At 35.3% G+C, this 24,525-nt stretch overlaps 1 protein-coding gene across 1 annotated transcript in view; it reads right to left on the reverse strand.

Moving 5' to 3' along the window:
• Patronin (calmodulin-regulated spectrin-associated protein patronin) overlaps positions 1–24,525 on the reverse strand; it is a gene marked incomplete in the record, with an annotated part of 438,489 nt that overhangs the window by 89,096 nt on the left and 324,868 nt on the right. Inside the window, 4 exon segments of the mRNA XM_081769233.1 lie at positions 570–671; positions 2,201–2,384; positions 11,180–11,416; positions 21,068–21,286. Of these exon segments, the coding sequence (XP_081625359.1) occupies positions 570–671; positions 2,201–2,384; positions 11,180–11,416; positions 21,068–21,286 (742 nt within the window).

Here is a 24,525-nt window from a genome sequence, read left to right on the forward strand (position 1 = left end):
GCTACATACAATATTGTATGTGAATCACAATAGAGTTTAGTTTATATCATTATCCAGTGGCTACATCATGCAGATGTGAATCAACATTACATACATACAAAAGTAACAACATATATTGATCTAACCTACGTGCTCCTGTGTCTAGAACCAAAAAGTAGATAATAATAATAATAATAAATAAAGGGAAATAATTTTGGAAATAATAAATTAAATGCAAAGGACTGCAAAATGAATACTGAAATAAATTTAAAATATAATGAAAATTTACAGCTAATGAAAAAACATTTTAACATGAGAATTTGGAAGTGTGGTTATGTATTACTATAAAACTGAAGATATATATCAGCAAAGCTACATTAACATTGAGAAGTAAATATTTTTGACTTCAAATCAGAAATAAACTTATAATCATCTTTTTGATCATTACTTTTGTTACGTTATTATTATTATTATTTTAAGTGTTGCTGATATACTCAGCATCAATTGTTCAAAGGGCATCTAAGAGTAGTGTAAAGACATTGAGCTGTGAATGAAACAAGACGAATATAAATAATTTCTCAGCATCTCACCTCGAAACACGCCACTCAAACGACGATCATTATATCCATCTGCCAAACTATCCTGTGATCCACGATAATAATCCTGTCTCAAACGAGGACTGAATACAGTGTCTGGGAGGAAAAAAAAATATTGTGAACACAAAGTTTTTTTTTTCTTGTCGTTCTTTCTATTAAGTGTGTTTAACGGGGTTTGCCTAAGACTCATAACGAAAATCAAAAGTAACAAAAATAAAAAAATAAAAATTAAAACAAGCTTAAAAAATAATAGAACTTTGAAAGAGGTTGTCGAATATACTTTGAAAGAGAACTGTTGAATTGAATACAGTTTATTGTGTTACGTTTAAACGATAATACATATAATAAAAATCACTTGCTTATTGACAATAATTAATTGACTTTCAAAAATAAAAACCGAAAAAAAATTTACTACTTTGGAGTTTGTTTCTCTTTTTCTTTTATTTTTATCTGCAAACAATTTTCGTTGAAGATCTGCAGTCACTTCTCATTCAAAAACATATGTTCATCACATTTCTGCATTTTAAAACAAATTTTGTATTCTTCAAAGACATTCAAGCTACTACGATAATAATAAAATGACACACGAGAATCGTAGCATAAATTTATCAATTTTATTATCACAAACACAACTACAATCACAAACTTATTATTTCAATATTTATTTGCTGATAAATTTTAATTATAACCTCATATAAGAAAAAAAAAGAAAAAAAATTAGAAATTGTTTCGGCAGATCAAATTATCTTAAATTTTCCACACAAAAGATGCTAATAAATGCTTTACATGAAAAAGCCGTAACGCGCTTTCTCTAATAGATATCATTTTTCATATTAATATACAGGGTGTATCAAAATAACACCGACAACGTTTGGGAGGTGATTCCTGACGCCAAGGTAACACAAAAAGCATAGGCCAATCTGGGTGCGTAAAGGCTTCCTTTCGGAGTTATAGGCTGCCGAAAACATGAAAGAATAAACTTTAAAAATCCATAGTTCCAAAACTGTGGGACCTACCGTACTCCGGTCACGACTTCACTTCGGAACTTGTGTGTGTCGTATATAAATATCCATGTTTCACAATCCTGCGGTACTTCCGCAACGATTTTTACAGAAATAGTTGGTGAGTACTTCAAATTATATGCCAGTAGCCAACTCCCTCTATAAAAATTGTTGCGTGAGTACCTTAGGATTCTAAAACGCGCATTTTTGGATAGGGCACATATTAGTTCCTAAGTGAAGTCTTGAGCCGATTACGGTAGGGCCCGTAGTTTTGAAGCTATGCACGTTTAAAGTTAATTTTATCATGTTTTCGGCAGCCTATAACTCCGAAAGGAGCATTTGTGAACCCAGGTTGGTCTATACTTTTCGTCTTATCTTGGTGTCAGGAATCACCTCCCAAACGTTGTCGGTGTTGTTTTGAGATACCCTACATATTATATATATATATATATATATACACTATAGATTTTAAATAATTTTCTAGGTATTGTTACAACATATTAACAAAGACTTACTGCAATCTGAGGATAAAATACTTCAGATCTTACTTAAAATATTAATAACTAACTTTATTTAATATAAAACTAATTAATTAATAACCATGAAGTTACAGGACACTCTTACCTGTTGTGAGATTTGAACTTGATCCCTTCTTTCCCCTACTTGGTGTAAGCATGCCTTCTTGAACATCACTACCACTGTCAACATGAATAGTTTTCGGACGAGGTCTTGATGATGTGGAAGTTTTCGTACGCATTTTAGGCACAGGTTTGGCACTTACATGATCTGATATGTCTAACTGTTTTCCCTGCAAACAATTGTATCATATAAAACTCTCATTAATTAGGATTTTTTTTAACGAATAATATTCTAATATATACTGTATCTCACTCTCTGCCAGGTGAAAAAAAAGTGGGGCATTGCATACACACACCGACAAAATCTTGGTTAGAAAATATCAAACTTCACCAGACTTCTATAAACTTCTCATGGGTTGCATCAGGGTTGCCACGCAATCTTTTCTTAAATTGTTACAGGTTTTCCCCTCTCATGAAAGTGAACGCCCCCCATCGTTAATCTCTTTCTTGAACGTCATTTCAAGTAGGGGCATCATTTTGGGAGGGTAGGGAGGCAATTCCTCCCTTGAGTTTCAGAAACACTCTTTTTCTTTCTTAATAATCTGCATTAATATACTAACAAAAACGTGAAACTCTTGTGTCGGTGGACAATCATGCCCCCTTCCCTCCGAGCTAAATCTGAAATGACGGTACTGATTTCAAGACAGCATAATAATCGGAAACAAAAATTTACACTATAAGCAAGGTGACATGTTCGTTATGATTAACATTACGATAAGGTGAAATACAATCTATTAAATAAAAATAGAATTTTCAGATATTAAAATGTAAACTTCATAAGCGCATACAAGCTAGTTTGTGGGCAAGGAATATTTCTAGAATAATATTTGGTCTAGGAATTAATTCGTGCGGTTGGTACGCACACATTGAACACATTGGTACGCACACAAACACAAAATACATAAATACCTTAAGAAAAATATTGTCCATCGCTAGCCACCACTTTCGCCCATCTGTCAGGCAATGTACGGATTCCGTGGCGAAAGAAGTCCTCATCCTTGGAAGCGATCCAGTCAGAGACCCATGTTTCGATATCTTCTGAAGAAGTAAATCGCTGTCCAATCAAATCGTTGTTCATGCAATCGAACAAGTAGTAGTCCGAAGGAGCAACGTCTGGTGAATACGGCGGGTGGGGTAAAACTTCCCATCCGACATTTTCTAAATAGGTTTTGACCGGTTTTGCGACATGTGGGCGAGCGTTATCATGTTGAACAATAAGTTTATCATGTCTGTTCTCCCATTCTGGTCGTGTTCTGGCCAGAGCTTGCTTCAAACGCATTAATTGTCGTCGATAACGTTCTCCATTCATAGTTTCACCCGGTTGCAGCAGCTCATAGTACACCACACCTTTCATATCCCACCATATGCACAGCATAACCTTTGCACAGTGAATATCTCGTTTTGGTTGTGATGGACCTGGTTCACCTGGTTTCACCCAGGCCTTTTTTCGTTTAGGGTTCTCGTAATGGATCCACTTCTCATCACCCGTAATAATTCGATGCAGAAACCCCTTTCTGCTCTGTCGTTGAAGCAGCAATTCGCAAATGGTTTTTCGTCTTTCAACGTCTCTGTCTTTCAATTCATGTGGAACCCAATGTGACATCTTTTGAATCATTCCCATGGCTTTCAAGCGTTTGGAGACTGTTGTTTGATCAACGCCTAATGCTGCTGCAAGTTGTTCCTGCGTTTGACACGAATCCTGCTCGAGCAATGCTGTCAATTCTTCGTCTTGAAATTTTTTTGGCTGTCCAGCTCGCTCTTGGTCTGCCAAGCCGAAATCACCACTTCTAAACCGTGCAAACCACTTCTGACACGTTCGCTCAGCTAGAGCATGGTCACCATACACTTCCACCAAAATACGATGACTTTCAGTCGCACTTTTCAGCATGTTAAAGTAATGCAGCAGGACACCCCGCAAAAACACTTTATCAGGCACAAATTGCGCCATGTTCACTTAACTACAAACTGGTGTTGTTGACGCTTTAATCCACTGCCCTATACTACGAACGATACGCGATGACAGGGCTTTGCAACACATGTGTGGATACACGGAACTGTGGGACGCTCCGTTCGTTGCGCCATCTCTTGTCCACCCGCACGAATTAATTCCTAGACCAAATAGGTATTATTATTATTATTATTATTATTATTATTATTATTATTATTATTATTATTATTATTATTATTATTATTATTATTATCAGCAGCAGCATCATTAAGCATCTAAAAATCGTAGCCCAAAGTACGGAGCCGGTAATTTTATTATCATCGCAAGCATGAATCGCTTGGTACAAAAGCACGAAATTTGATATATACAATTCTACTTAGTAGTATTCATAGTACGATTATATTATTAATTTGTGCAAATTTAATATGGATGACGCAAAGGGAGAAAAAGGAACTGTGATTCTGTGGCATAGATTAAGAAACTAAGTTGTTCAGAAAGTTCCTTAACCTATGTTATTGGTTTATATTTAGTGCCCTTTTTCAACACAGAAGTACACCACAGTGGCGTAACCACGCTAATAAATGTGATGTCGAAGAGGTGCGTGAACGCATACATGCACTACCCCGGGCCTATATGTATCGAATAATTCCGGGAGTTGGTCGTCATTGCGACTGAAAATATGAGTATAGTGCCTAATTTATTTTAACGTAAGTATTTTCAATTTTTACATGACTAGCAAAAATTATTAAGTTAAAACCATTTTAAACCGAGATATAATAGTAACAATAATAATATTAAAATAAAATTTCGCAACTTGGAGCCAACGAAGAACTACTGGTGAACTAATTCGACATAGTGTATAGGTTCCCAACAATATTATTTCTGTCATTCTAGATCAGATATTGCTTCCTGTTAATTTAAATAGCTAATTTCTTCACGGTGTTGCTTAAACTAAAAAGAGACACAAAACTTGCTGCCCCGAAGGGCTTAAGCTGATCAGTATAAGATTTTAAGTTGAGGTGGTTAGCGCATCGCCAATTCTTCTACGCTGATTCAGTTTTCTCGATTTCTTTCATTCAAGAAGATCCCCAACTGTCCTTACGATGTATAACACGTTTTTTCTCTAATTGATATAATTTTTCATATTAACACAGTAATAGGCTATGTACTGCCAACACCACCTGGTTTTCTGTATTAAGTACTAGCCAGCTAAATATTGTTTAAACACTGAAAATGGTTTGCCTTTTTCCACAGGGAATCGAACTTGAAACAACGTGCTACACGCACACTATAGCATCTTCTTATCATTGTTAGGCCTATTAATTAACTTTCAAATATAGCCTACGATACTAATTTACAGTGGAATTATTAGCACTTACCTACAACAATAATTTGAAAGTAAGTTAAGGAAGGTCTTCTAGGGCCTATACTTAAAAATATAATTCCTACACTGTCTTAGTGTAACTTAAGAAAACTCTGGAAATATCTCAATCAATGTAATTGGCCATGGGATTTGAACGAAATACCCTTCAATTGCGAATTAAGAAAGTTAACAACCGCATACGACTGATTAAAGTTCTTATGAACGGAGGTAGGAACAAATTTGGTAAATGTAATCCAAAAAGAAAAGCTATTTCGTTTCAGTTTACTCTACGTGAGTGTCTTCTATTTCCTCTCATTTTGTTCATTTCACGATTCCATTCATTCTCATCATCACCATCTCCTTTAGCCTACATGGAAAACCATGGGACGTAAAGCTGAAACTTTTCATTTTCACTTCATGAATTCCAGCGAAAACACTTGTAATCATGAAGATAAACAATTCTTCTAAAATTTATATATACGTAGCTAGCTCTAAGATGGAAGTAGGAAAATGATATATTTGTTAATTTCGAGTAAAAAAAACTGTAAAACAACCATCAACTATCAACTTTTCTTCTTTGCTTCCTTTAGTGACAATCATGCCAAGACGGATTAACAACACAGAAGCAATTATATTTAAATATCATAAATACAACTGTTGTTTGCTTATTTTGTTGTATTTTATTGTTTCTTTTCAAACTTTGTACATATTGATGAAAATAATAATAATAAAAACCCTCAGAAGTGATGGTTAGGCTGTCTTCGTGCGCTTTCAAGTACATTTCTAGGGATATTACATATAGAAGAAAGTTATTTTTTCTTTTTTAATTATTACAAACAGTGGCTTTTCCAAGCACACTCAGGATGAATTGCTTTCCCAGATTACATAAATTACATTGCGTAATATCAAAATCACGAAGTGTCCCAATGCAATTCTCGCACACCCTCAAAGAAAAATATTCTGAAAGATAGTTGAATTATGAGGTGACAATATGTCAAAGTTACTTATGTACTGTAATATGTCAATATAGTATGTGAATTTAAAACATACTAAACTGTCACTATTTGAAACTATTTAATGAGCCTGAAAGCTTTTTATTTTATCTTTTATTTATTTATTTTTATTTTTTAGTTTCACGTTCCACGATTGTGCTTCTACGCTAGGGGAGACGGTAATGTTCATATTAGATGAAATGGTGGAATAAAGAAAGTGGAGAAAACGGGAAAAGTCTTGACAAAACCCACGCACACGATGTTTTCTTCACAACAGAGCTCATTGCAGCGACCTGGTCTTGAACCAGGAACTCCACGCACTAGAGATGAGGACTTCACTACTCAGTCACCATGTCCCCGAACCAGAAAGCTTTTTTCTTTAGACTAAAAATTCGTGTCTATGAATCATACGTATAGTATATATTTTGTGCTTTGATATACAAGTATTTAAAAAATCTTATTAATATGATAATAGTGTTCTTTATATGGCAGTCCTAGTTCTTGTCCTATATGTTGCCCAATTTTATATTTTAGTAGCTTAATGCAATAATCTCTGTGCGACATTCTTTAACAACTTCTCTTCATCCATTATTATCATTTAACAAGAAGTTATAATCATTAAGTATTCTGCCATTTGGCAAGTCCTGGGACTAATGACTTTTAATTCTTCTTCAATTTTAGATTTAGGCCTGGAAATGTTTCTTTCACGTTTTACGATCTTCAATTTCTTCTTTTAACTCCCAATATTTTCTTCTGTTTCTCAAATCATCGATTAGTTGTGTTCATCCTATTCCTCGCTTTCCTTCCACCTTTCCTTCTAAGGTGGTATGAAGAAGACAATTTCTTCGCAAAATGTGTCCAATACAATTGGCTTTTCTATGAAGATGCTGACTAGAAGTGTCTTCTTCTCTCCTATCAGTTTTACAACAAATTCGTTTGTTGCTGTCTCTGTTCATTTTATCTTCTCCATCTTTCTCCAACATGCATTTAAAAGATCTCTAAATATTTTTTTTTCTAACTTCCGTAATGTCCAAGTCCCTGGATCATACAGTCCAATGTTTCAGATACAGCACTTGACCAGCTTTTTCCTGTCTAATATTGAGCCTGCTAGTTAAGAGTGATCTTTTCTTGTTGAATGTTTTTTTGGCTATGTCATTTCTTGACTTGATCTCTTTGGTGCACTAGGTGTCTCTTGTCAGATACTGCCCAGATACTTGAAATTATTGACCTCTTAAAGTTCTGTTTATTCTACTCGAACCTGTAAGGGCGTGTTTTCTCGGGATATTCTCAGGACTTTCAACTTTTCGATGTTGATTTCCATTCCATATAGTGTACCAGTGTCAACTATTTTTGTCAATCATATCCTGTAGTCCTTCTTCGGTTCTAGCCATAATAACCATATCATCTCCATACCTGATGTTGTTAATGATCTGCCTTCAATCTTGAAATCCTTACTTCTCATTAATGCTTCCTTCATTAAACATTCATTGTAAGTGTTGAATAATGGGGCGACAAACTACATCCTCGTCTGACTCCTCTTCCAATTTTCTTCATTCAAGCGCAACTTCACTCGTTGTCCTAAATACAAGTTTCGAAAGAGTCGTCGGTCTCTCCAGTTGACTCGGATTTCTTTAAGTAATTTCAAAAGTTTCGTCCAATTGACCCGGTGGAAAGCTTTTTGCCAATTGATAAAGAACAAGCACAACTCTTCCTTTACATCCAGAACTCGTTCTGGTATAATTCTCATCAACCCAATAGCATCTCTGGTGCCTTTTCTTTGCCGGAATTCAAATTTATCTTCTTCTAACATTTCCTCTATCTTACTTTCCAGTAGCCTGTTTAGTATGCGTGCAAATAATCTTTTCAGTGTGGGAAATAAGGCTAATGGTTCTGTGCGCACTGCATTTCTTTTCTTTTTTTTTGGGGGGGGGGAGGGGCAATGCAATCATTGTAACATCAAGAAAATCGTTTGGCCATTCTCCTCCCAGGTAAATCTTATTAATAAGTGACGTCAGTACTTTCATTGCGTTGTCTCCTAATCCCTTGAGTAAATCTACTGGTATGTCGTCGTCTCCAGTGGCCTTTCTCCTTCGCATGACTTTGATTGCTTGTACTACTTATCTTTTATGTATTCCTCCCAAATCCTAAAGATTTCTTCATGGTCAGTGACCACATGACCTTGTTGATCTTCGATTCCGAACGTTCGTATACTTTTGTTAGCTTTCCCTCCTAATTCTTGTGCTCTCTGATACTTCAGATCATATCTGCCGCGCGAAGTTCCATTATTTCTTCACATATCTGTTCCATGTACTTTTCTTTGATTTTGTCCCTTTCTCTTCTCAATTCATTACTCAGTCTTCTGTATTCCTTGATGTTCGTGTTTTTTGTCCCTCTGCGTTCCTCCATCTTCTTAAGCATCGCTTCAGTTATCCATGGTTTTCTCGGTACTCTTTCCATCCTGCCAATGTTATTGTGGAGTGTGTCTAGTAGTATCTGTTTAACTTTTCCCCAACTATTTTCTACATTGCCGACCATATCCTCCATTGCACAAAAATTTTCATTGATCTTTTCTTTCACATCACTGTCGATATTTCTTAGTCGCTCTAAGTTCCATTTTCGATTTCTCCTCCTATTTTTCCTTGATCGACTTTTCACTAGGAGATTGTGATCTGAATCAATGTCCGCTCCCGGTTGTGCCTTCACGTCTCGTATATTATTCCTGAAACGTTGCTCACAAGAATGTAATCCATTTGGTAGCGTTTCTTATCTCCTGAACTTTTCCACGTGTTCATCACCACCACCACCACCACCATGTCGTCCGCAGAAATCGATAAGCATTTGGCCCTGTTCATTTCTTTTACCTAGTCCAAATGGTCCCACTATCTTATTTGCAGCTTCTCCTACTACGCTGCTGAAGGCTGCCATTAGTATGGTATTGACTTTATCTCTTCCTTCCTGATGCAATATCACTGATCTCATCATATATTACTTCTACTTCATTGTCATTGTCTGTTGTTGGCATATACATTTATATCATCACAATATTCACAGATTGTGTTTTGCACCTAGTTTCACAAACATCAAGCAGTCACTGCAGCATTCCACTTGGTTACACTTCTTGCTACTTCGTTCTTCATTGCTATCGCGACACCATTCTCGGCCTTACCAACACCCGAATAGAATATTTTGTTATTTCCCGACACTATTTCCTTTCTTCCTGGCCATCTCACTTCACTCAAGCCCGCTATGTCCATTTTACATTTGTCCATTTCCATTTTTAAATTTTAAAGTTTGCCTGCACGTCGTAGAGTTCGTACGTTCCAGGTACTCACGCTGAAATATAAGTTATTGTTTTTTTACTTTGATGATTCTTCTCGGATTAGTTCCCACCTGGAGATCCGAACGGAGGACTATTTTACCTCCGGAATGTTTTACTTCAGGAAGAAACATCACATTTATTTATTCTCCTCCTTCGTCCCTTCTGGGAAAAAGATGGGGTGGTAGTATTCCATTTCCTTTCCACATCTCCATACCGTTGACCATCTTGTGGTCCATCCGCCTTTTAGGACAGTTTCCCCTTCTAAGGACAAGATGGTGCACTGGCCTCTACCCGCCCATCCGCCCTCCGAGAAGGCCATTGCCACTTGATATAGAGGTTGACTTCTTATCCCGGAAGTCGGTCGGTCCCCACTTACTTTAGCCACCAAAGACGTTGCCCGCTTTCTCCTGCGAGGAGGTGTAAGTTGGAATTTTCCCTTCACCTAATCTCTGTTTAGGATGAAACCCGAAGGCTTTCCTCAAACCTCTTTAGTACTTTTAAAAAGCTACAACAGGAAGTTACCAACTGAAAATAACTATTGGGGTTTCGTATTCACACTACTTAGTGACACCTACACATGAAACCAAGCAACTAAATTCGAACAATCTTCGTTAATATGGATAAAAATAGGTGGAACAGTTTCTCGTGATGCCACGTCATAACATGCAATGACAAAATACAATGTTTCCTCTTTTGTTTCTACCATACATGGCTTCCAATCAAGTAGGACAAAAGTATTGCTAAAATCAAACGTTTAACATTCATGTTTTATAATTACATAGATTATTAATTTCTTCCGTGCTTTTAAGAATAGTACAATAGCAGAGGCGTCATTTTATCAAGCAATTATCACTCTCTTGAATTTGAAGTGTGTATATACTTTAAATAAATAGTATACTTCTATACGTCTACTTTCAATACTGAAGTTAAATGCCTCTTAATTCAAGTAGCCCCGCAACTATCTCAGAATGCTGAACCGAAATCATCGCTATTCGAACAGAAAACCCCGACGGAAATTTATCTTTGAAAAAAGAATTCCTTCTTGTTGGGTTCGGATCCCACTTAACAAATTGGTTCTGTTTCACGTGATTCGTTGTTGTACAGGCCGTTTAACTCTAATTAAGCATGCAATTACGGTGGGTCTGAATTTTTCCTGATTATATATAAGATTAGAATACGATAGCAATTATTACTATGCTATTCGAAATGTAAGAAAGACACTAACAAACCAAAGAAATTTCTTTATTAATATTTAAAAAATATTGACAACCTAGTACAATTTTAATTACACATTTCTCTCACCATCCGACGAAAAAGTAAAAGAAGAAAAAATAATAACTTGCCTCCCTTTCAGCCTCTTCCATCGCCTTTTTCAATTTGTATTGTTCTAAAATTTGTTGTCTTCTTAATTTCTCTTCTTCCTTTTTCCGCTGCTTCTCCTCTTCCTTTAATTTCTCGAGCTCTTTTCTCCTTTGTGCTTCCTGCTCTTTTTGTTGCTTCATCTCTTCTTGCTGTTGTCTCCTTTGTAGTGAAAGCAGCATTATACGCTCCTTTTTCTTTTCCATTTCATCCAAAGCATTCTGTAAAGTAAGTGCATATAATATTTAAAAGAATATACTTATATAGTAACTTTAGATAAATTAAGATTAGACACTATAAGGGATTCCTCGTCGGATTGATGTTAATAAACTGACTACTGATTAATCAACATGCGCGTCACCTTAATTTTGTCCAATGATTTAGTCATATTAGTTTTTCTGTTTGAGATTTTGTGCTTTAACAGTGAATCACTTCTTCCATATGCGGCAAGGCAAACGTACGAAACCCAATTCTCAAGACAAATCTGGTAAGAACTACTAAAAATACGGCTCGGTTTCTTAACTAACTTCAACCTATTGTCCATGGAGCCAGCGGCGTATACAGAATTTAATAAAGGGGGTTTAAAGCACCCAATATCATATAGTTTGAGCACAATCTTAATATAGTAATTATTGTGGTAAATATTTATTATCCTACAATATCTTGTTGAATGGGGGGTTAAAGCCCATAAAATCCCCTTTGCGTACCACTGAACCATACACAGAGTATTTATTTATGATCTGGTTCTGTCACCGATAAAATTGACTACTTGAGAAAGATTCATTTTAAGCGCAGGATTCAAACATATTCTATATTCTTGAAATACAACTAAAAATCTAAGAGAGTCCTCTATATGGGAATGTATACTTCCCATTATAGGATTGACAATTTTGGGTCACCGATAAATAAAATTGATGGTAATATTTTGTGGGAAATGTAAAAAATTAAATTCAACCACATAGAAATTACTAAAATAGCTGAACGGAAAATAAGTAATATACCTAGGTATATAATCTAAAACATATATATATATAACGGAGAAATATCTATCTATCTATTTATCTATTTATAGAGAGAGAGGGGGGGAGGAGACAGAGAGAGAGATAAAATTTATAATTTTCTGACCAGAGTATAAATACTTATTTATGAAAATTAAAATAAGTCGTAACAGTTTCAGTAACTTAAAGCTATGTTCATCAGACGTTAAATGGCAGAAATATGTTATTAAATTATCACAATACATATTGTTATGTATATTTTTATATTTATTTCAATTTCAGTATAAGAATAAAATTGAAATATTTAATTTGTATCTTATTGTTGATTTAAGATATTTCTTTTTTTTTTTCATTTTTTGTTTAAAATATTTAATCAACTATTACCAGCAACTGAATAAATAGTTTCACATAAAACATAACAATATATTAATTTATCATATTTATATATGCTTTATAAAAAGATTCATTTCACATGGCTTTCGAGAAAAACATAATAATTATGGATCATCTCAATATTGTTTTTGGTATAGCAGCAATAGCATGCTGAACATTAAGTGCGGCCTTTTGCCCTGCTTTACTCTATTAGAGAAGAAATATTTCCTCCAGTTCCCTCCCAGGCGGCAACGTACCAAGAAAGATATGACGTAAAAGAGCATATTGTTATATTATTAAAAATTAAAAATTATAAAATGAAACAATTAAAATTATACAACAATAATAATTTAATGTTATGAAGTTGTATACTTTGGTCAGAAAAGTATTAATTATTTAAATAATAGTTCCAGAGTCTATATGAAATTATACGTATATACCGTGGCGGCGATTGGACATTAAAACTGGGGGAAGAGGGCAAGACATGATCTGAATATTTCTATATCAATGTTAGTTTTCTTGGTTGTTTCTAATACTTTGTTTGACAAAAGATTGTATAACTAATACGATACTACTTTGTTTAACAAAAGATTGTATAACTAATACGATACTATCTTTTTCAGTTAAAATACCATATTTCATATTTTATTAAGAAAATTGACAAGAGAAACGCAAGTAGGTACTACCCCTTTTTACTCTTAAACAACGAAAGTGTAACAAGAAATCTGATTCCTTGCTCATGAGCATCTTAAATTTCTGTTTGAAAAATTGTGTGATCAGATTATTCAGTAACAAATTTGCAAAAGAAATAAATAGGAAGGATAATATTAATCATAGTAATGAATAATGAGGGGTGCTTTGTAGAAGTTATATTGGAACTGGGGATTAATGAACAACTTATATTTTTAATTCCACGCATTACATTAAATGTACATTATTACTCTTAGAAAATGGAAGACAGTGAATACAACTATCATATGCTACGATATTCAAAGAAATACGCAATTGCAATATTAATTACTTTGAATTGCAATTAAAACGCAATTCCTATAGCTTTCTTAATACTTTGAATTGCAATTAAAACGCAATTCCTATAGCTTTCTTAACTCCACGGGAAGACAAATAACCCAATACGCATTCACGCGATAGCAAATATTACATGGCACAATTTTTTTTCTGTGAACCACTAATACATAGAAAAACTTTAAATTTCCAAATTGTAGACGTATATCTATATATATAGATATAGATATATATACACCTTGTGTCAAAAAGAATATACATATTTCGAATGCATACATATATTTACAGTGAAACCTGTCTATAAAGGCCACCATCCGTTCCATTGAAAAGTAGCCAACTTAGACAGGTGTCCAACTTAGAGAAAATAAGTGTGATTGGTGTACTTTTAGAATAAAATTTCTAGTATTATTTGATTGTAAAATTTTAATAAGCAATACACGACATCTACTTTTAAATAATGTATATTGAATAATTATAACAATATACAGTACTAGAAAAAAGTACTACAGTATATTTAATATATGAGACATTTTCTTCCTGAAAACTAGTCTGGTACACTGAATTATTCGGATGGAAAACACAATCACACAAACAACTATAAAATCGAAACATATGTACGTAATTTATTGAAATTGGTATTGTAGCAAACTGAGTTATTCAGATTGAAAACAAGAAAAGCAAAATTATAAATTCAATAATTTATATGCAGTTTATATGATTTTTTCGGCAGTGGCAAATATTTTCTGTAGATACCTCTCCAAAAGTAGCAAATCAGATTTTTAATAACAAATCTATTCATTGTGGTTCATTGTAGACGTATATCTTTTATTCTTTTTTTTACACATATGAACATTCTAATTTTATAGCAACTATCTCTTCTTAATGAGCTACTAGTGTTTCCCTTCGAGCGAAAGACGTTTTGAGAAAATTTTAAGGGAATTCATATCTCAAAACCTCCGCTACCTTTCGACAAGCAGTCACGTGCCAATAAATGACAATCGAGATGGTTAGCTTTAACCTTGAGAATTTTTCGGAATTAGTAAAGCTCCCCACTGATGAAAGGAGCACATATAGCTAATGGTTTTACCAAAACAGACAGGGTAAACAAATACGTACAACCATTTCCTGAATTCCTGTACGTGCTTTTTTCTTATTTTCATCTTCCATCATCACCCCTCTGTCAGGGTAGTATTCTGCCCATTGACCTCCAAGAACAAATCATGGGAATCTATGCTTCTCTGTTTTCAGTAACAAATACAGAACATTTGGCTCTCATACGGGAATACGAAAGAGTTAAGAAAAATAACAAAACGTATTCGCGTGGCCAAGATACACAGGTAAATTTATCATTATCAACATAGGATAAACATTGCTGCAATGCGCCAACTTCCAAGATAGACAGGTGGCCAACTTACAGAGTAGTAAGTAACGAATGTCTTATGGGAAAATGCAGGTTCAAGACGAACCAGGCCAAGATAAGCAGATGGCAAAGTTGACAGGTTTTACTGTATTAAACTTTAAGACATACGAATATGAAATTTTACACACATATTTACGAACCTCTCAAGTTCAAATTACAGATGTTCAATATGTCCTCCATGAGGACGCAGAGCTTGTAACAGCTGTAACTTGTACGGCTTCATAACCAGCCATCTCAAAACAAGTAAAATTGTTGTTGGCACTTGTAACTCCTGACTGGCACGACGAGTTGATTTTGAAAGACTACGTTGGAAAGCAGTTTGAATTCGTGCAACATTTTCTTCAGGAACACGAGGGCGGCCAGGACTCTTTCCTTTACATACACATCCTGTATCTACAAACTATCGATATCATCTGCGAATGTTCCACCCATTTGGAGGATCAATTTGGTACCTTAACCTGAAACGTCTTTGCACTGTAATCACGGAATTGCACTTCGCAAACTCGAGAACACAAAATGATTTCTGCTGCGGAGTAGCCATTTTAAACATATGATGGTTACCAAGCAAAACAGAAGACAACTGACTGCTATTAATATAAACTAGACTATGTATTCGTTTCTCCAATAGCCGAGCCGAGGCGCAGCGATCGATAGTTTGGATAAAATAATTCTTCGTAATACGTATATTCTTCTTGAAACAGGATAAAATACCGATACCGAATAATCCCTCGATAAAAGGAAAGAAGGGAAGATATTGGAATTAATGTGGAGAAATGATGACTATATATTAGGGTGGTCCATAAATATCAATTTTCAGATCGGGCTGGTCTCACCCCCTAAAATGGTTAAATATGGGATCAAATTAAGCCAGGAGAAAAATTACCTTCATTGAATAATATTAAATGGTGCGCCAAACGACCTAAAATTTTGAATCCGATTACAGTACATAGTATATGGGAAAAATCTGGAATAAACTCATGTAATTTAGAAACGGCTAAAGGTAATGCGAAGATACCCTGGATAATGGAAATAGAGGAAGAAACATACCTAATTTTGTATAGTACTGTCATTGCGGCCATCTTGAAATCCGCCATCTTGGATTCAGATCAAAATTTTTAAATAGAAAGAGGGTCATGTGACATATCGTTTTGAGGTATCGTTCTACTAGAAGCACATATCTGGCACTATTTTAAAGATAGCTTTAGTCGTGTAAGAATTATTACCTGCGAAAAGATTTCTCCTTTTCAGATTAATAATTCTTACACGACTAAAAGTGAAGACATGAGTTTGGCGTGAAAAGAACGAAAGGGATATGCACGGCTTCAAACGAAAGAGGAACGCGAAAGAAAATGCACTTCTGAAAATAATTTGTTTGAACTTTATACGCCAAAAGACATGGAGCAAGAAGAGAAAAACCCAATTGAAAATGTTAGAGAAAATGTACATACGAATGTGTGTGTGCCCGGACCGTCCAAGAGATGTAAAAGGGGTAAAAACTAATTTTATTACTCAAAGACTGGTGTTGCTCTTAATCGATAAAAGATCATTCATAAAGCAGCAATACATATTCTGACAGCGACAGCAGAGGCATTAGGCCATAATGTAGAGGAACTAGCAATAAATGGATCTTCCATTCACCGATGCTGAGAGAAAACCTGTAGTGAAGTTGCACAGAACTACAAGAAACAATTTTAGAGTGCATCAAGTGCGTTAGTTGTGCATTGGAACGGAAAACTACTGCTGAATTTGACTGGCAGAGAGACTGCCGGCAGGTTATCAATAATTATTACAGAAGATGGTCATGAGAGGTTAATTGGTGTTCCCATTTTGTCGTCATCAAGAGAAGAACATATTGATTCTACTATAGTACATTCGCTTAAAGAATGGAACTTGGTAAAGTTCGTGCAGGCAGTTTATTGTGACACTACTCCTTGCAACATGGATCTTGTCAACGGTGCTTGCATTCTGCTAGAGCAGTAGCTCCAAAATAACCTTCTATACCTTCCTTGTAGACACCACATTTGTGAATTACTGTAGTTTTAAAATGTGTATTTGATAACTGTTGTGTTTCGTTTGCATCTGGATCAGACTTCTCCTATTGAAGTGTTTTTCAGAACGAGTGGTCTAGAATAGATTGCACTAACTTTATTCCAGGAATTGATGATGATGATGTAACAAACAATATTTCCGATGTAAGAAATGAAGTGTTGAATTTTGCTATCAAGCTTGTAGAAGCAGGACACTGCAGAGAAGACTACAGGGAATTTTTAGAACTGACCATCATATTCTTGGGTGGCATACCTCCTTGAGGAGTTTTCTTTCGTTTGCCTGGAGCGATTCACCATATAAGGTGGATGGGAAAAGCAAGCTACTATTTAAAATATTTCTCTTTCGCCAACAGTTTCGTTTAACGAAGCAAATAGAAACGGGTCTTCGGAGAGTATGCACTTTCTGATCAGACTATATGTTCACAGTTGGCTTAAATGTGATCAAACATCCCGTTCACCATTACAAGATCTACAATTTTTGAAAGATTTGTACAGTTAAAGACAAACAGATGCTGAATTATCTGAAGTAGCTCTTTCTAAATTTTCACGCCGGCTCTGGTACTTGACGGAGGAACACGTAGCATTGGGTTTTTTTGATAATGGAGTTACCATAATCGAAAAGCAAAAAATGTTGAAAGAATTAAAACTATAAGGGGAAACTGTGAAGCAGCAAAGAGGCTTGACGCAAGAGATGATGCCATAAAAATTCTTGTGAAAAGAGAAATCAGTGATTTTGTTACAGCAAACAAATTTTTCTCTAGAGATTTAAAATACCCAAAGGGTTTCTTGACTGTGATCCGACTTCATGACCAAATAACAATGACTATTTTTAAGGAAAGACAATAGTTTAATTCAGCCACGTAACAAATGGTGTGCAGAAAGGGGAGCGTAACTAATAGATTACAACAACGTTCTTACGAAAAATGAGGAGCACAAACAGTTTCTTTGCAGATAATAAAGGCCCCATGACAATCTTCTTCTATATGCGACAAAGTGAACTATGTAGCAAATAAGATTCATAACTTACCAAAAAGATACTACATAAATAAGGGATATTTCAATTTCTTCCAAGTTATAATTTTTCTTTTTCCTCATAATGATCTATGAATCATCTTGATGGAAAAAAACTTATTTGTAGTTCAAAGAGAAACAAGCAGTTTGTTTCAGTTTATGTAAAAGACTTCCAAAATTCTTACATATCTGTGTTCCATAACTGCAATAAAATAACATTACATGAAGCATTTTGTTTTTCATACGTAATAACTCTTACATGAATATAGGTAACTTGAAATTTAACACCAGATTTGTGTATCTGGTGAAATGCTACCTCAAAAAGATATGTCACATGACCCTCTTCCTATTTAAAAATGTTGACCTGAATTTAAGATGGCGGACTTCAAGACGGCCGCCATGATAACATATAGAAGATTAGGTTGGTCTCTTCCTCTAGTTCCATTATCCAAGATATCTTTTCATTCCCTTGAGCCGTTTCTAAATTACGAGAGTTTATTCCAGCTTTTCCCCATATACTATGTATTGTAAACGCATTCAAAATTTTAGGTCGTTTGGGGCACCATTTAAAATTATTCAATGGATCTAATTTTTCTCCTGGCTTAATTTGGTTCCATATGGAACCATTTTAGGGGGGTGAGTCCAGAGAAATTCCTAAATTTATTTTTCCCCATATAAATAAGGACCCCCTAATATATATATATATATATATATATATATATATATATATATATATATATATCATGTTATGTATGCAGATCAATTTCTAATTTCGCGACACGAGAAGCTGCCATGTGGCTCCGTTCGAACGCTGTGGTGTGTTTATATTGTGTCCCTTGACCTATCTTTCAAAACTACTTGTCTTGTAATAATAGTGTGAAACTTCTCTAAATCAAACATTTTACAACTGCATATACCATAGAATCATGATAAATTAGAGGTATGAGTATTCGTATTTAGAAATGACTTTTACTATTATTCTAGTGTTTCTGCTTCATGATATTTTACAACTTGTAAAAATCATATTACAAGACCAGTAGCTTTGAGAAATAGGCCCCTTTTCTATTTTCTTCCCTTCTATTTCTATCTTTGACATCGACCGCTTCGCTCCAATTAGCATGATTTTTGTCTTTCTAACAATCGTTTTCATTCCATATTTTTCACTTCTTTCTCAAGTTTTCTAACATCTTACTGAGTTTCTTTTCTGATTCCACCACAGTTCCATATCATTTGCAAACCGTATACTCCTAATCATTCTACTTCCTATCGAAATGCCGTCTTCATTATGGAGACTCTTCTTCACTATCTCTACTAGATATTAAATGATGGCGAGAGGAATGGCGACGGGCATTATTTCAAAAGCGCATCATTGAAGTAGACGTAACTTACTATGATGCTCTAGTGAAATATTAAATGTTAGTATTTTGTCACAGGTTCCTTCCCGTTCTATTTTTCACACGCCTTCGTTAATTTTACAAATATTCATACTGTAATTTCAGGTAACATATTGGAGCAGCCATCTATTTTAGGAGGACTGACTATACACGCATCATACTGATACTAATGCCAATTAGAGAAACTATGAACTTCTTAACCAAAATTAACCATGTGCAAAGTAGATATAAGCGTTGCAGGTTCAACACTGCTCATTAGATCTACGTCATAAATGTGCTAAGAATCTGCTAGTCATCCGGGACGGAGGAATCAAGGATTGTTTTCTTTTTATTCGCAACTTGCAATTTGCTTTACTAATATCTGCTTTAATAATCTTACAATCTTCTTAAATTCAAATTTCCTCCAATATAAAACACATCTTAATAATGTAATAAGCCCACTAAAAAAATAAATAAAATAAAATAAAAAGTAAACAAGTCCGAAACTTTCATATTCCAATTTTTTTCTCTAATATCTAGGATATAAATTATCTTGTCTAGTTTTACAATACAAATGTCTAAAACAAGTCAATCGTCTATAATTACTTCATCTACATAAAGGGTTAAAGTATACTACAAGAACGTTAAACAAGATCTTGTATTAAGTTGGCAACAACGTCACTTTATTATTATTACAGGGCTCATAGTGGTCTAGTCTCTTGTAAATAGTTAAGAAGTGACCAAAAGCACACGAAAAAGTGACCAAAATCTCATCATGCCCCTTTTTTCCTTTGCCAATTTCTCCATCACCTCTCTGTTTGTTGTTTTGTTTCATCTTTACTTCTTCTTTTTGAGCTTCCTCCTTTCTTAGGTTTTCTAAGTATGCTTTGTAGTTACGGTAAGCAGACTTAGCAGATGTAAGAAGCTTCTAAGTGGAACCAGTTCTGGCCTATTTCCGAATTTCTTCATCCCAGACATTATATTTAACTTAGCATTCAGAATTCTCAAAGCCATGAAATATTCAAATTCATCAGCTACTCTTTAAGAAGAACATACAAGAAGCACAACACAAGACGAACATGATGAACCACACAAGCACATAACGTTGAGCGGAGCGTTAACTATTACGAGAGAAAACTAAAAGACTATTATGATACAAGAGAGAATAGACACAGAAGGGTTCTCAACCCCACCTTGAGAGCTTAAGGATCCACCAACCATCCACTGTGCTTTAGAAAGAATAAAAGCTGAAGTGAGAATAAAGCTGACTATTTCACATGTGGCAAGTACTGAAGCTTTCAGAAGAGTAATGAGTAACAAGTTTCTGTCCTTTTCCACTTATTTTTATAATATTTTTCTTAGAAAGCTGACAATGCAGAACATAAATCACACGAAAAAGTCACTTTACCTCCCAAAAAATGTAACTTTTAGTGACATATAGTGACATATATAAAGTATATATATATATATATTTTAAAGTAACTTTTAGTGGCCAACTTGAAACAAAGTAACTTTTAGTTAAAAAAAAAAAAAAAAAGTGACTCGCTATGAGCCCTGTTATTAGTATTATCGCTGTCCACTTTATTCCCTTTACCATGTAATGCATGAGGAAACATTATGAACTTACGGGATCTGGATTAACTAGTTCACTGCCAATAATGAGACCTACTCCTGCCGCTGGAGCTTCTTCTTCATCCTTTGCAGCACTTAAGGGTGCCATTTCTTCCAATGGAATACTGGGATCTGGCTCAAAATATTCTTTGTCACTGCTGGGAGGTGAGACGGCCTGACTCTCATGCTCACTTGGATCGTCAGATTTCGCAGGTGTTAACGATTGTATCTTCTCCTTTAATATAAAATACTATATTAGTTTACTTATAACCTGAAATGTGTAACAGTTGTACCTAACATTAATAACGTCTATGAGAAAACCAATTATTACGGATAATATGTCCACGTTAAACGACTAATTATTAACGCATTCTCGTCTGGCCATTTGACACATATTTCGTAACCGAGGTCTGGAAGATGCTGGCTTTTTTGACATTTTTACCAAAAAAATAACCTTTAAAGATTTACTAGAAATTACGTTTGGGTACACAACCCTGTTTCTTACTGATGTACATGATTATTTTTTATTATTAAAAAAATCTATTGTAGAATGAACAACTTCGGTTAACTCCTTTTATGTTATAAAACAAATTATATATTTATAATTTAACATACTGGCAATTGGATTTATGAATGTTGATTAAACCCCTATTAAAATCATTTAATGCATATTGCCATACAATAAATAAATATATAACCAACATGTCTAATATTACTTAATGAAACACACTCAATTTTGGAAATGGATGTTAAATGCTGTCCCACGAGATGTGTTTTCATATTTGCAAAATGGGAGTAGTCGCCAGCCTTGTTTGTAGAACAAAAAGGGAGATTGACAACCGCACATAGCTTTTGCGCAAGAAATCACTGCATGACGATTGATTCAACGCTAGATGCATTATTGTGCAACAGAAAACATTGGATTGTTCTTCCTTAGATCTCACACGTTGAATTAGTCTGTAGAGTAGGTCCACAAATCAGGGGTATTGGTTGAAAAAGTTGATAACTTACAAAACCCAGATTGTTGGATAAAGATGATTGAAGTTGTAAGTTAATGTGAAAAATCACATCTTCTAACTACCTGCTTAAATCTCCCTTTTAAATGTATCTTTGATTGTTTGGGGTGGGATTTATCTTTGTAATAACTTTCCATGTTTAAATTGTTAATAACTACTACGATTAATAAATATTTTGAAAAAAGTGCATTAGGTGTATGCAAGTGGTAGAGTTATCAAATTTCTCGATACACCTCTCAAATGCTTTGTGGGCTATCAGTTATTCTTATGTTTTCTGGAGGAAAATTCCTTTTACCAATGCTCTTAACAATGCCTTCTAAGAACGATTTTTTCCCCCGGACCTTGTCCTTCACATTTTCCCGATTCTCACGAAATCATGCATATGAACGGAAAAATTGAAAAATTGTACTCGCATTAGTACTCTCTCCCCGTATGCTTTATTTGCTATTAGAATGGTTTCTGCAGTTGCTGCACTTTCATTCATCCTTTGAATTATTTCTGCAGTATTGCAACTTGACAAATTAGCTAGATCCAAGATAACGTCAATATTGTATTTAACTGCTCTTACACACACAGACGGTACAACAATATAAAAATCTGAAAAAAGTGTAACTACCAGATTAATACGGCGTTGGACTATCTCTCGTTCTCAGAACAGCTCTGATGCAACGTGGAATGGAGTCATAGAGGTCATGAATGGTAGCAAGTAGAATGTTACATCACTCCACGTGCAGCGCATTACTTAGTTGCGTTAGAAGAAATGGAAGGGAATATCTGCTACGGATTCTTGTCTCCAAAATGGACCACAGATGTTCAATAATGTTCATATTCGGGATTGAATGAGTAAGGGACGGTTTTCAACTTTATCCTGCGAGGAAGTACAGGTCACCTAAAATGGTGACATAATCACAGAGTGAAGCGATTGGTAAGCGTTGGCGAAGGACCTATCGAAAACCTGGATATTGTTCCCACAGTATCACAGAGCCGCCGCCGTGTCTTACGGTTGGGCTGAGGCATTGCAGGTCATACACATCCTTGACCGTCCGTCACACAAACATGGCTTGTGGTTTGAAATAAAGTTAATGATGACTTATTCGACCATATCATACGCCCCGGTAATCAGTGGTCCACGTTGCATGTTCGCGGCACTATTTGTGTCATGCTCAAGTGCGATGATTCCATATCACCGGTTTCGGCCCTGCAACCCGACCCCGTAACTCGCGGTGGACTGATAATAGACGCTGGCAGTGATAGTTGCATGATAGTTCTGAGTGAATATCCGATTTAATGCTTGGCGGGACCTGTCACTGAGAGTTTTCTTCCCATCCCAGTTCCTGTTCACCGACGTGGTTTTGCTGTGAGTTTTGTCGACCGTCACCACCTTGGAAACTGTCCTTCGCGATACATCCAACGTACTTGCCACTTTCGTCACACTAGCATCACATAACGTAGCATCAACAATTTGCCTCTTTGGAAATCCGAGAGGTTGCCAATTTTACACTATCACATTGTGCTCAGTTATTGGACACAGCCATTCTACTGACCTCATATAATACAGAGTTTGCGCTAACAGATTTGCACTGCGGTCGCTGCCTGACCATTTCCAACTCACGATATTATTATTTTCATACGTATCTTTACATAACGTATTTGGCGCAAAGATACATCCAAGCTACACAAAATAAGATTCAGACTATTTCGTCTAGGCACCGATCACTAGTAGCGCTGAAAGTACGGAACCATAATAGACATATTGCTTATATTGACTGATTAATTTTGCTTCATATTCAATGCAACATTGAGGTTATACAGAACACGATCCAAAAATACGGAGAATTTGAGTCACCTAGAATCTGAATCTGGTGACACTTCATCCTCACATGTATTCTACCCTTATTGGCAGGTCACTCGCCGCGGCTGAGAAGCTTCCATGCTCTACGGTTTTCCGTTAACCTCTTCATCGTAGCGTATGATCACTCTGTTTTCATATCGTCCATTAATTGTAGCCTCCTTCGTCCTCTCTTTCCTACCACCATACCCTCTTATCACATCCCTCATGATACAATTTCTTTTCAGGCAATTTCCCAACAAATTTCTCTTCCTCTTTTCAACAGTATCTAAAAGTGTTCTTTTCTCCCCATTTCTAATACCCTCTCATTCGATTTCCGCTCGACCCAACTAATTCTTTCCATTCATCTCCACACCCACATTTCGAAGGCTTCCAGTCGTTTTTCATCACTTTTACGTTAAGTCCATGTTTCCGCCCCGTACAGTACAACACTTCACACGAAGTATTTTATGTCTTTTTCTCATCTCTTTACTCAAGGTCCCACAAAACATACTTTTCTTCCTCCTAAAGGCTTCTTTCGCCATTCCTATCCTTTTTTTTTTATTTCACGTTCGCACTTCATGTCATTACTAAGAATATTACTCAGATATAGAAAACTATTCACTTGTT

Source organism: Thermobia domestica, chromosome 8 (assembly GCF_964235325.1).
Source record: "Thermobia domestica chromosome 8, izTheDome1.hap1.1, whole genome shotgun sequence".
NCBI lineage: Eukaryota > Metazoa > Arthropoda > Insecta > Zygentoma > Lepismatidae > Thermobia > Thermobia domestica.